The sequence below is a fragment of the Choloepus didactylus genome, chromosome 22 (assembly GCF_015220235.1).
Source record: "Choloepus didactylus isolate mChoDid1 chromosome 22, mChoDid1.pri, whole genome shotgun sequence".
Classification (NCBI taxonomy): Eukaryota; Metazoa; Chordata; class Mammalia; order Pilosa; family Megalonychidae; genus Choloepus; species Choloepus didactylus.
The window spans coordinates 6,101,266-6,113,383 of NC_051328.1; the positions used below are offsets into that span (position 1 = coordinate 6,101,266).

General features: G+C 53.5%; 1 protein-coding gene across 1 annotated transcript in view; it reads left to right on the top strand.

Annotated features, from left to right (window-relative positions):
- NKD1 (NKD inhibitor of WNT signaling pathway 1) overlaps positions 1–11,461 on the top strand; it is a 90,273-nt gene extending 78,812 nt beyond the window's left edge. The window contains exons 7-10 of the mRNA XM_037816142.1: positions 2,252–2,399; positions 2,911–2,995; positions 4,269–4,396; positions 5,141–11,461. Coding sequence (XP_037672070.1) covers positions 2,252–2,399; positions 2,911–2,995; positions 4,269–4,396; positions 5,141–5,730 — 951 coding nt within the window. The 3' untranslated portion in view covers positions 5,731–11,461. The remainder of the gene's footprint in view (positions 1–2,251; positions 2,400–2,910; positions 2,996–4,268; positions 4,397–5,140) is intronic.
- Positions 11,462–12,118: the final 657 nt, after the last annotated feature.

Here is a 12,118-nt window from a genome sequence, read left to right on the forward strand (position 1 = left end):
CAGTGAGTGGCAGATGGACAGTGAGTGGCAGACAGCAAGTCTGAGACATTCATGATCAGCTTTGAACAAGCACCCACCTGGGTGCCAGGCTCTGTGCTTCCCCCCTCGGGCCTCAGTTTCCCCCTCTGTAAAATGGGGCCATAGAAGCTGGGCCCTAGCAGGCCTCCTGGAGCTCCCTTCAGGCTCACATCTGTTAATGGAGGCTTGCACCCCTTGAGTGCTTGAAGCCCAGAGGGTGCTCGTTATTCTGGGAGTGAGGAGCTGCTGCTCCTCCCGTGCCTGGTTGGGAAATGGCATCTGTGTCATAACTATCTTCAAGCCTGGGTCACTGAGCTGAAGTGGGGTGGCTGGCTGGGCTTCTGGGGGCGCAGTGGTCCTCTCTTCCTCTTGTAGGCGTGAAGATAACTTTCTGGTTTAGAAGAGACTGATAATTAAAGAGTTGTGCCCCCCCACCTGGGGACCTTGCAGAAACTTGGGGCTGACTCTGCTTTCTGAGTCCATGTCCGTGTTCTCCGAGGTCCCCTCAGTAGTGAGAGGAATCGCGTGGAAGCAAGAGTTTCCAAGGAGGTGCCCAGCCTGGCCCAGGAGACAGGGCTCCCGAGGAGGGAGGGGGTTGGCTTCCAGTCAAGGGAGGACCCGGCCTGGTATTTTCCCCTGGGCTAATTTTAGCTCCAGAGCCACTCCCCAGATGTGACTATAAATACTTTCCCCTCCCTGCTCTCTGGCTTTGCTGGCAAACCCTGTGCGCTGGGATCTGCACCTCTCCCTGTGTCCGCAGCCCCAAGCCAGCGCCTGGGCCTCCTTTCCATTCCTCTGCATCCATCCACGCAGCTCATATCGCATGGGCACCTCCCTACTCTGTGTGCCAGGCCCGTGCCTCAGTGGGGTTGATGTTCAAGCTGGGATTTCCCAAGCTGCCTTTCCTAGATCCGGGATCAGCCGGGGCCCGCTGGGATTGCACCCCAGGCCTTCCAAGGTGAACGAGTCTTGGTGGATTGTGCCATCCATTGTAAAATGGACATTGGGACGCCTCCTTGAAGGGCTTCTCAAGGCCGTGAGAGGGAGTGGCAAGCGTGGCTGCCCGAGAAGCTCAAGGGAAGAAGAAGGGAGCAGAGTTCTCAGCAGGTCTACACGGAGAGCTGGGATCTCCGAGGAAGCCGGTGGGCAGCCAGGGCCATGCTCTCAAACTGGTGGTCCCCACAATCCCAATCTGGCCCCTGAATGTTCTGATCTGACCCCTCAGAGAGTTTTGTTAAAAAAAAATTATATTAGATTCTGAAATTTAACAGAAGATTCTGGATTTCTGTCATCTCTGGGAAGACTTTGCCGACATTGCCACAGGGCAGGTCAGCTGGGCCGAGCAGAGGCTGCCTCCTGGGGGTGGGGCCAGTGTCCTCCCCTGCTGGTCACCAAACATTTACCTGCCTGGAAGGGCAGTGGGTAAAGGGGAGTCTGTCTGGGCTCACAAAGAATCACTGGGCAGCTGCTTGAACATCTGTGAGCCTGATCTGCAGACTTGGAAAATATCATCTCCAGAGGTTTCCAACATCTCTAGAGCAGGAGGCCTGTCCTTACAGGCAACTTTATCAGATGCCCAGGACAAAGGGTGGCCAGGTGAGGGGAGCCCCAGCCACACCTCCTCCCCAAGTCAGGTGCCTTTGAGGCATCTCAGAGCAGCTCCAGCCTCCACGGGGCATGGCTTGGAGACCCCTGTTCCAGCTGATGGGGTAACTGAGGCCCAAAGAGAAGGTATGATTTGGTCAAGTTCTCACAGAAGAGTTTCTCTTTTAAGGACACATCTGTACTTTTTCAGTTTTCACGCAAAATGTGCTCATCAGACCCAAAGGAGATGCTCCTGATGCCCCCCCACCCCCGCCACACTCTAGTGAACTCCTCCAGGTCCGCCTGTCGTTGAGGTGGGCAGTGCCCTCTGTAAAGGCTTTCTCTGGAGCCTATGAGCTCGCTCAGCCTTTGCAGAGCAGCCTGGAAGTGCAGGGAGTGACATGCCCCTGGGGCAACCCTTAACTGGCGATATGCAAACCCTGCCCCGGCTGCCCACAGCACTAACCCCTCACTCAATTCTTCTTCCTGGACTTGAACTCCTTGGCCATCCCCCTCTCCCTGCTCCCTCACTCCTGCTTCCCAGGATCACTCCCCTGGGCTTCTGGGCAAAACTTCAGGCCCCCTGGCTCATGTTTTAAAGGCATCACACTGAAGCTGCGTGGGGGTCTTTGTTCCCCTTGCCATGCAGGACATCACCAGCCTGCTGCACACCATCTACGAGGTGGTCGACTCCTCTGTCAACCACTCCCCGGCAGCGAGCAAGACGCTGCGCGTGAAGCTCACTGTGGCCCCCGACGGGAGCCAGGGCCAGAAGCACATCCTCCTCAATCATGCCGGTGAGGGGCCGGGGGCTGCAGGGGCGAGGCCTGCAAACAGTCCGCTCCCACCTCTCGGGGAGGCTCCACCCCCACCTGCGAGTGGAAGGGAGTCCCCTGGGAGCTGAGAGCTGCTGTGTGGGCGAGGTGAGATTGGAGCCGGTGCTTGAAGGAGTAGGATTTGGAGAGGGAAGAGAAGGGAAGGGTTCCCGATGGAAAAACCTGCACTGGCCAAGCCTCAGCGGAGGGAATGGGTGCAGTAAGCACCCAATAGTCTGGGTGGTGATGAGCAAGGGTGGGCAAGGCCTTGAGGCCAGCGAAGGACTTTGGGGGAGGACGTAAGCAGGACTGGTAGCTGTGAGCCCCGCTATTTAGTCCTGGCTTGGAGAACCCTCCCCATACAGCCATTGTGAAGCTGCTGTGGGCCGGTTTTCAAGAGCTGCCTGCCAGGCAGAGGCCAGGAGGCTGGCCGAGGGGGGCACGGGGGCCACCTGCTCACAGGGGTTCACTCTGCTTCTCGGGTGGGGCTCAGACCTGCAGAGCACGAGGCCCAGAGCAGAGACCAGGCCCGCCGAGGAGCTGCGAAGCTGGGAGAAGAAGCCACGAGCCCCTCTCAGGTATGGCAGCACGGGCAGACGTGGCAGCCCAGTGCACGTGAGCGAGTTTGGAGCACCAGGTGTGTGCTGTATCTGAGGGATGCTGGAGCAGGAGGCTCCAGTCTCTGCCAACAATTTCAGAGTCACAGACTCACAAATCCAACTCATATTAAAAAAAAATAATACCTAAATATAGGTCCACATGCCGTTACTCCAAATGCCTTGAGCTGGAAATGTTTTGGAATTCATTATTATTTAGATTTTAGAAAGGTGCTGCAGCCTGTTTCCCATGTGGGGTCAGAGCAGGACCTCAGGACGGGACACCCGGAAACTTCTGCAGGGAGGTGTGTGAATACTCCCACCAGGGAGGTAAAGACTGTAAGAGCCTTCACCTCAATTTCGGGTGGGCTTTGCTTTCAGATGAGTTAGTTTTCAAGGCTTTTTGGATTTCAGGATTGTGTATAAGGGATTGTGACGCTGCAATTACCTTTCACATGTTGATATTTCTTGAACTGGAAGGAAGGAAGGAGTAGAGGTGAGCAGGAGGGGAAGAAAAGAGAGAGAGACTGTTTAAGGAAAAACGTTGAATAAATGGCAGTAATGCAGGAGGGTGAGGATTAGTTGAGCATATCGTGAGGAAAATGACAGGAGTTGGAGGAGCACCGGCATAGAGGAGAGAGAAGGCAGTTCAAGCAGGGGCCACGGCGGAATACAGGAGGCTTGGGCTGTGGGGAAGGGACAAGGATCGGAGGCATCCAGGCTGGCTGGGGTGCGTGATGGGGTGCGTGATGGGGAGGGTGCGTGGGAGAACGTGCAGGGGAGGGGGTGGGTGGGGAGTGGTCAGGAGGACCTTGAATGGGAAGGGCAGGGAGCCCAGTGTCCTGCAGTGGAGAAAGGGGACCCCAGGCAGCACCCCTGTCCCCATACCCCCAGGAGGGCCTGGCCAGGGCTTAGGCTGTCTGCCTGGAGCAGGGTGGGCACACACAGGGTGAAGCCTGGCTTTGGGGCATTCTTAAGTTTTGACCAATCACCCCTCACATTTGCTTTGAGCCTGTTCAATGCCAAGTCCCTCCCCATTCCTCCCAGAAGCCCCAAGGAGGCCAGGCAGGGGCCTTTATATCCACTGGCAGGGGAGGACACTGCACGGAGAGCCAGGGCGACTCCTCCTTCCCCCGCCCCCTTCCCAAGACCCAGGAGGAAATTAAGAAGGGTCCAGAAGGATTTGTCCCGGTGGCTTCCCAGTAGCTCACCAGGCAGCCAGGGCCTCCCTGCTCACTTGGCTACCCCTGCGCAGGTTCCAGGGAGGGGAAGGTGTGGAGCAGGCTGGCTGCCACCACCACTGCGTAGAGGAGAACATCGAGAGGAGAAACCACTACCTTGATCTTGCTGGGATAGAAAACTACACATCTCAGTTTGGGCCTGGTAAGGGGTTCCGGCACCCCACAAAGCGGGGCTAGGGGAGGGCGTGCTGGGCTGGCAAGGCGGGACGGGACTGTGGTAGGGGAGGTCATAGCTTTTGATGAATAGGCCAGAGTCTTCTTGGAGGAGGTGATGCTAAAACATTTTTAAAATTCAAGTAATACCTGCACAATCTTGAAGAAAATCAAACAGCATCCAAGGGCTTATAATATAAGGAAAAACAACAGTTCCCTGCTCCATCCCAACCCACCTCAGCCCCGTTCCCCAAGGGAACCCCTTGGACCTCTTTGCTGTTTGTTCCAGCGAGGGCTCACCTCCGTATCACTAAGCAATACGCTGCTCTGTCTTTCTCAGCTGTCGAGAAAGATGTAGCTGACTTAATTTCACTCCCCCCCAACTCCCTTCTCCCCTTCTTCCTACTATGCTTGATTCCTCTGTGGGTGACCTCTGTAAATTCTAAGTAATATAATTTATTTCTTGTTTCTTTCTTTTTTCGATGATCTTAAATGGTCATCTGTGTCTCTATCTCATTCTTTCTCACTCGTCTTTCTCTCAGGAGAATTTAGTATTCTTGAAGACCCAACAAAGAAATAATTCTTCCCACTTAGCAAATGGACAAACCAAAATCCCATTTCAGAGAGGTTCTTCCAAGGCTTGGAGAACTGGTGTGGGAGGTGATTCCTGGGAAACAGTGCAGCGCCGGCACATAGTATGTGCTCACTAAATGCCTGTTGAATTGGTTCCTAGGCTCCCCTCCGGTGGCCCAGAAGTCAGAACTGCCCCCCCACACTTCCAACCCCACCCGATCTCGCTCCCACGAGCCGGAAGTCATCCACGTCCCACACCGCAGACCCCAAGGCGCGGACCCGGGCTCCTGCCACTTCCTCGACACCCCACTCGCCAAGGTCTCGGAGCTCCAGCAGCGGCTCCGGGGCACCCAGGACGGCAGCAAGCACTTTGTGAGGTCCCCCAAGGCCCAGGGCAAGAGTGTGGGTGTGGGCCCCCCAACCAGAGGGGCAAGGAGCAAACCCCTCCTGGGGCCCACTGGCCCTGCAGTGTCCCCGTCCGCCCACCTGGCCGCTGGCCCGGCCCTCCTCCCCGCCCTGGCACCCCTCGGGCACAAGAAGCACAAGCACCGAGCCAAGGAGAGCCAGCAGGGGTGCCGGGGCCTGCAGCCTCCGCTGGTCGCGGGCGGCCCCGGGGTGGGGCGGGAGCACGGGCGGGAGCTGCCTGCAGTGGTGGTGTACGAGAGCCCCGCCAGCCAGGCCGTGCAGAGACACGAGCACCATCACCACCACGAACACCACCACCACTACCACCACTTCTACCAGACATAGAGCCCAGCCCAGAGCCCCCCCCCCCAGCCCGATGGATGAAGGAGCCCCTCCCCCAACGCCTTGAGCATAATATCTATTAATTATTGTTATGATGATGGTTATTGTTATTAGTAATTATTGTTACTCCACTAATATTCAGCTAGCTTCCATGTAGAAGACGTAAGGAAACAAAGAACTAAACTTATTTATGTGTCGTGGGGACTGCGTAACTCACTCCAGACAAGACTCGGGGTTCGGAAGCGGCCTGTAGATGGCAGAGGCTCTGAGGCTTGGGAGCTGTGGTTTTCATGTGGATCGCCCCAAACCCTTCCCGACCCCACCTGAGCCCTCGGCCAGAACTCAGCCCCCATGCATTCTCTTCCAGGAGAACACCCTTACCTGGCCTGGCTTCCAGAAACCCTTGAGATCTCTGAGAAGATAAACAGCTGCTACCTCTTAGTATTATTCTGATTTTATTTTGCCATTAACTGATTGTAACTTGCTACAAGGGATTTCAGCGGACTGCAGACGTGCAACCCTCCTGCAGCCACCAGTTTATGTTCCCAGAAACCTACGCCGTCCTTTTGGGCAGTTCTCTTTCATGTCTTTCCAACGGAAACACGCCCTGACCCAAAACCAGTCCCATCTTTTCTGCCCTGCACAACATGAAAATACACTTCTCCTCCTTCCCCTTTTCCTCCTTCACTTGTCTTCTTCGGAAAGATACATATACACACATTTAAAGACTATCTCAGAAACCAGCCTTCTCCTTTTGGAAACTGCTGGAGAGGAAACCAACCACATACACAAGTGTGGTTTTCCAAGATCAGGCAGTTGTGTATTGTTGGTTGTGACCAAGGCTGCGGAAACCTTATGTTTTAATTGGCAAATATATATGTACCTACATGGTTCCTGAACAGAGCTTTCTGCATCTATACATAGATGCCACTTGTCTGTTTTTATGTATCTTTCTATAAATATACGCTCTCAGGTACCTTTTCTGGTGTGCAGAAATCACTGGCTTGTGTCTCTGGAGACTTCCTAAGTCCAAATGTGATGCTGGCTGCCTCCTGTTGGGGGCTGGCTGTCCATCAGCTGCAAATAATTATTTGCATCTTATCGAGGTCTTTTCTAGGGGTTGGAATCTGAAGGTTTTGGAGAGACCTGACTGAGGTACAGAAGCTTGGGGGAGAGGAGAGGACAATAGTCAGATTTGGACCCTGAAGTAGTGTCTTCTGCAGAGTCAGATTTTGTCTGGCGAGGGCCTGGGAAGACCAGAAAAGGACCATTGTCAACCAGTCAGGGTCCCAGCAAAGAAAAGAGGGCACAAAAGTTGGTTAATTTGAGGAGTACTTGATAAAAGGAATATTTTTAAAGTGTGGGTAAAACCTCCAGGAGAGGGCAGAATTCTGGGGTTAGCACCTCAGGGCATCACCCCCACCCTGGCCCAAGGAGCTGAGGGAGAGATTCACCCTCTACAAGGGTGGCAGGCAGGCAAATTTATATCCTGGCTTCGCTCTCCTGCTGAGGCACATTGGCTAAGCCACTGGGAGCCAGAGGGCAAGGTTTTACGGGATTGTGAGGGCAGCCTCTCAGGGCAGAGAGGAGAGTGGAGACTTAATCTGGACGGACTTGAAAAGAAAAAGTAACTCCAGCTGCCTTCCTTTCGGCTGCCTTTGCGTCCCGGCTGGGGTCCTCTCTCGCGGAGCCTCGAGTCTGGGTTTTCTGGGGTCAGCCAGGAGTTACATTGGAAGACAGTGGAAGAGTTGTCACCGTATTATTACATTTATTAGTCACTGGATTATGCCAGTTCATCCTCACCATAGCCCCGGGAAGCAGACACCGGAAGCTCAGGGCGTGCATCCCAGGCTCAGAGAGGTGAAGTAACTTGCTTGAGACCACACAGTAGGTGGCAGAGCTGCGGTTCTCGTCTGAGTCCTCTGCAAGACCCCTCACCACGGAGAGAGGATGGGGCCTCACTGGGGAGTCTGTTGGCTCATGCAACCAAACCAAACAGGGCACGGCTGGGATGGCGCTGGCTTTGAGATGGTCCCTCCCTCTCACTGCATTTGTACTTCTCCCGCCTCCCCCGGCCCACTGTTTGTCACTGGCCACTGACCAAGCCGCTAGTACTCGGTGCTCACATCCCAACAGCGGCAGGACCAGAAAAGCAAGGCTTTCCCAGTAGGTCCAGTCAGGGGAAACCCAGGAAAGGATTCTGATTGGCTGGGCTTAGATCAGGTACCCATCCTTGAACCAATCGTCGCGGCCCCTAGGGTCACATGTCCGCCGGGGGCGGGGTCTGTACCGGAAGAAGGTGGAGGAGGAGTGGAGCAGACGTGAGGAGCTGCGCCGCCTCCCAGGACGGCAGCAACCGTGGAGACCGCTGGAGTCGGTCGGCGCCGGGGCATCTCTGGCTGCCGGGTTGAGAGCTTTTCCTTAGTCTCTGCGGTCTCTCCCAACCCCTCGCCTGTCAGGATTCTGTTATTTCTTAGTAGCTGGGATTTACCTAACTTTTAAAAATTATTTTTTAAAATAGTAACATATGCACGTATAAAAGTTTCAAATGGTACAACAAAGTATATAGCAAAAAGTAAGGTTCCCTCCCGCATCCCTCAGCCTCCCTCACAGCAGCTTTCCAGACCCTTTCAGTGTAGTGTGATTGTGAGCTCAAACTTTGGTGCCAGGCTGCCCAGGTTCAAATTCTGACTCCCTCTCTTAGTAGCTCTGAGCTTCAGTTGAAATACTTTAATCTCTCGATGCCTCAGTTTCCCTTTTATAAAGAGGGCTCATAGGCCTTCTTACCTCAAAGGGCTGTTGTGAGAATTCGATGGGTTACAACAGTGCGTGTCCCCTTATAAACATTAGTTGTCATTATTTACCCTAAATGCATTTCTAAAAAGTATTTCCCCATTTAAATTGTAATTGACTTTTTAAATATTTCAAAGTTTGAAACAAAGTTGTGTAACAGAAAGTGTGGACTTGCTACCCAGAGTTTTAAAATGCTGACATTTTGCAATGTTTATTTTCAGGTCTACTTTTAAGAAAGAAAACACTTTAATCCCCTTCCCACCCCACCCTTTTATTTTTACACAAGGCTTAGTGGCCTGGTATACATACTAGTGCCCTTTTTCTTTCCAATATGATGTATTTGGAGATCTGTTCCCCTTTGTCACAGAGCTCTGCCCCCTTCTCTCTAACAGCTGCTCAGCCTTCTGCATGGAGGTGCTGTCCCCATGGGGACTGTATTTGTCCCATCCCCTCCTGGCAGGTGTGTAGGTCATCTCTCATCCTGGGGGTGCTGTTTGTTGTAGACAGTACGCTGTGCTGCACACAGCTTGTCTTGGTGCCCACTTGCAAAAGCACTAGCTACAGAAAGTTCTGGATGTGGAACTGCTGAGTTAGAGCTTGCGTGTGATTTAATTTTGATGCTATTGTAAATGACCTCTAAAAGAAGTTGTGCCAAATAATTAGAAAATGAAGGAAGAGAGAAAGAAAAATGGAGGGAGGAAGAAAGAGATGGCGGAAGGAAGGAAGGAAGGAAGGAGTGTGGGAGAACATAAGGAAAAGAAAACTAGAAAGGGTCAGCCATGCTTCCTTGGTGAGGCTTTGAGCACGTTTTCCTGCAGGCTGGTTTGGGCAAGAAGTTTTGTCTTGGTGGCAAATCTCTCCACACCCATTTCAGAGTAGCTGTTGGCTTCCCCAGGACCCTGAGCTCTGAGGTCCCTGTGGGGCCTGGGAAGTTGTAGAGAAGAATGAACGTGTGGCTTGGCCTGCCTTACACATGCACACATACACGCATTTATGCACACTTGCATGCATGCATCGGCTGGTCTGTGAGAGGATGCTTCACTTCCATCAGGGCGGAATAAACTGCTGATGTGTCACTGGGCTCTGGGACACCCATGTGTTCAAGGGGGACACGTGTGGTGGGGCTCCCAGGTGCCAGGGCCTGCTCTCATCTCCCAGGAAGCACCAGTGGCGGGGATGGAGTGGGGTGGGGTGTGTCCCTGGGGGGGGCTTCCAGCCATGCCAGTTACACTTTTTGCAAAGGAAACAGCTGGGAGAAGTTTCTTTTGCATTTAGATCTCAAATCATTACTAGGCCAGGAGGAAGTAGACTCAGCAGGAGGCTGAGGCCACTTGCACCTCCAGGGCCATTTCTGTCAGAGGCCGGGACTAATAACCCAGCTTCTGGGAGGCCTGACAGAAAGTCAATGCTCATGGAAATGAAAAGGGGACTCCTGAAATATGCCCCCCACCCACCGCCTCACCTCCTCATTGGAGATACAGCTGCAACCCCTGGTGACTGCACATCCACTGAGACCCCCAGGCAGCCTCACCACCACCTGGTCAAGCTCCAGCAGCTGCTCTGCTTCCTCAGGCCAGCTGGGTGCAGCCCAGCACTCCCCTTCCCCTCGGTGAGCGGTGCTGTATTTTATTCAGCAAATACAGATGGTTCGGCCAAACGCTTTACTGACTCCTAAAGCAGTGCCAAGGGCACCCTTCTTCCACCGTTAAAGCTCTGTCACTTTCCACAATCACACTCTTTGGGGCTCTTCTCTGGTTTTTGGTCTCGTCACCTCTCATATCAGCTGCCCTCAAGCCCGGAATCGTCTTCTCAGGGCCTCACACCCTTGAGTCTTTTACTGATGGGGGCATTTCCCTGCTAAGGGCTTTCGGTACCCAGGGTGTCCGTTAGTGTGGAAGGGGGGGCAACCCTGGGGAGGAAGTGAATGGACACCCCATCTCAGCTGGCTGATCGCTGGGTTTCCTCTCAGCTCCACGTTCTCCCCACAAAGTACCTTGGAGTCCATGAGCCTGGCACAGGCAAGATGGTCCACAGGTAGGTCAGCAGAGGCCAGCTGTCCTGTTGGCAGGGGAGTGAGGAGATGGGGAGATGGCACACACAGAGAGATGCTAAAAACCAATCATTCTCATCCTCCTTGAGTACTTCCGAATCACCTGGAGAGAGGTTTTTATTTTTTTATTTTATTATTATTTTTTTAACGCAGGACAGGGCGTTAGAGGCTTAGAAGAAGGACAAAGTCCAGGGTCCGAGAACAAGAATGAACAGCGGAGGAGGGGTGCGTCCTGGGCCCCTGGGCCTCACCCAGATCTTGAGGTGACAAGTAGAGCATGGTCAAGGCCTTCAGGGTCCCTAAGCCCTGAAAGGGGTACCCACCATACTCCTGCTTCAGCGACCACCTGCTTGATTAAATTAACATTCCTAGATATTTCTGATTGCAAAATTCTTGCAAAATTCTGGAGAAGTTCATCAAAGCTGAACTTTTCTACTTGATCTTTTCCAACAAGGCTTCACTCCCCTGGAGCCACCTTGGCCGGTTTCCCTGCAGGGGTCAGTCAGCAGAGGTTACCAGAATCCTAGACTGGAATCTCCCTACCAATAGGGGCTTCACCCCTAGGTATGGCCGTTCCCTTAGGGCATGGCACACAGTAGGGCCTCCTCAGTGGGAGAGAGGGATGGAGGGAGGGAGGGAGGTGGCGGGATGATGGGGAGGTGGTTCACATCCTTTACTGTTTGTTTATCATACCCTCCTGCCGTGGGTCCTTGACTTTAGAATTTTTTAAACTGTCATTTCAAAAAAAGGTTTGGGAAAGCACCACAGCATTGTCAACTTTTACTAAATAAGGATGTTAAAAGCACAAAAGGGAAAACTATAGTCTTGTATTTAAAAAAAAAAAAAAAGGAAAGACATAGTTCAGCCTTAATTAAAAAGAAAAATCCCTCACTGTGTTGTCTTTTCTGTTGAAATTTTGGTCAAGTGTTTCCTGTGCTTGTGAACAACTAATTGTGAAGGTCAGGGCGGGACATGCTCTGCCCATTTTAGAGATGGGAGAACTAACACTCAAGGCGGGGCACGTAGCAGAGATTGGCACTGCTTTCCGGAGCCAAGGCCAGACCAGCTTCTGGGCCCCTTTTCCAGGCAGTGGCCACAGTGGCATGGACCACCTGCCAAAGGGCACAGAGCGAGGCCAGCAGCCTATGGCCTACAGGGAGGGGACTTTCCACGGTCTTGGTTACCAGCCATTGATGCAGCGGGGCCACCGTGGTGATCTCCTTGTGTGGGCAGCGCCACTTGCAGCCAGATGGCTCGGGCCTGCCACAAGGGTCCAGCAGGCTGCTGACTGTGTGCTCTGCAGTCGCTGGGGAAGGTTGGGGTGAGGTGGGGGTGACTGGCTCAGAGTCACACCTCCTGTGGGTCTGGAGCTCCCAATCCCCTCCCCTCCCCTCCCCTCCAGTCTTTCCCCTTCCCTCCCCTCCATTCCCCTCCCCTTCCCTCCCCTGCTGGGTCCACCCTCTGACCCCTGGGACCAGACCTAGCAAGGGCTGCCAACATGTTACGTTTCACTCATTCAGGGTTCCAGAAATTTTGAGTTAAAATCTG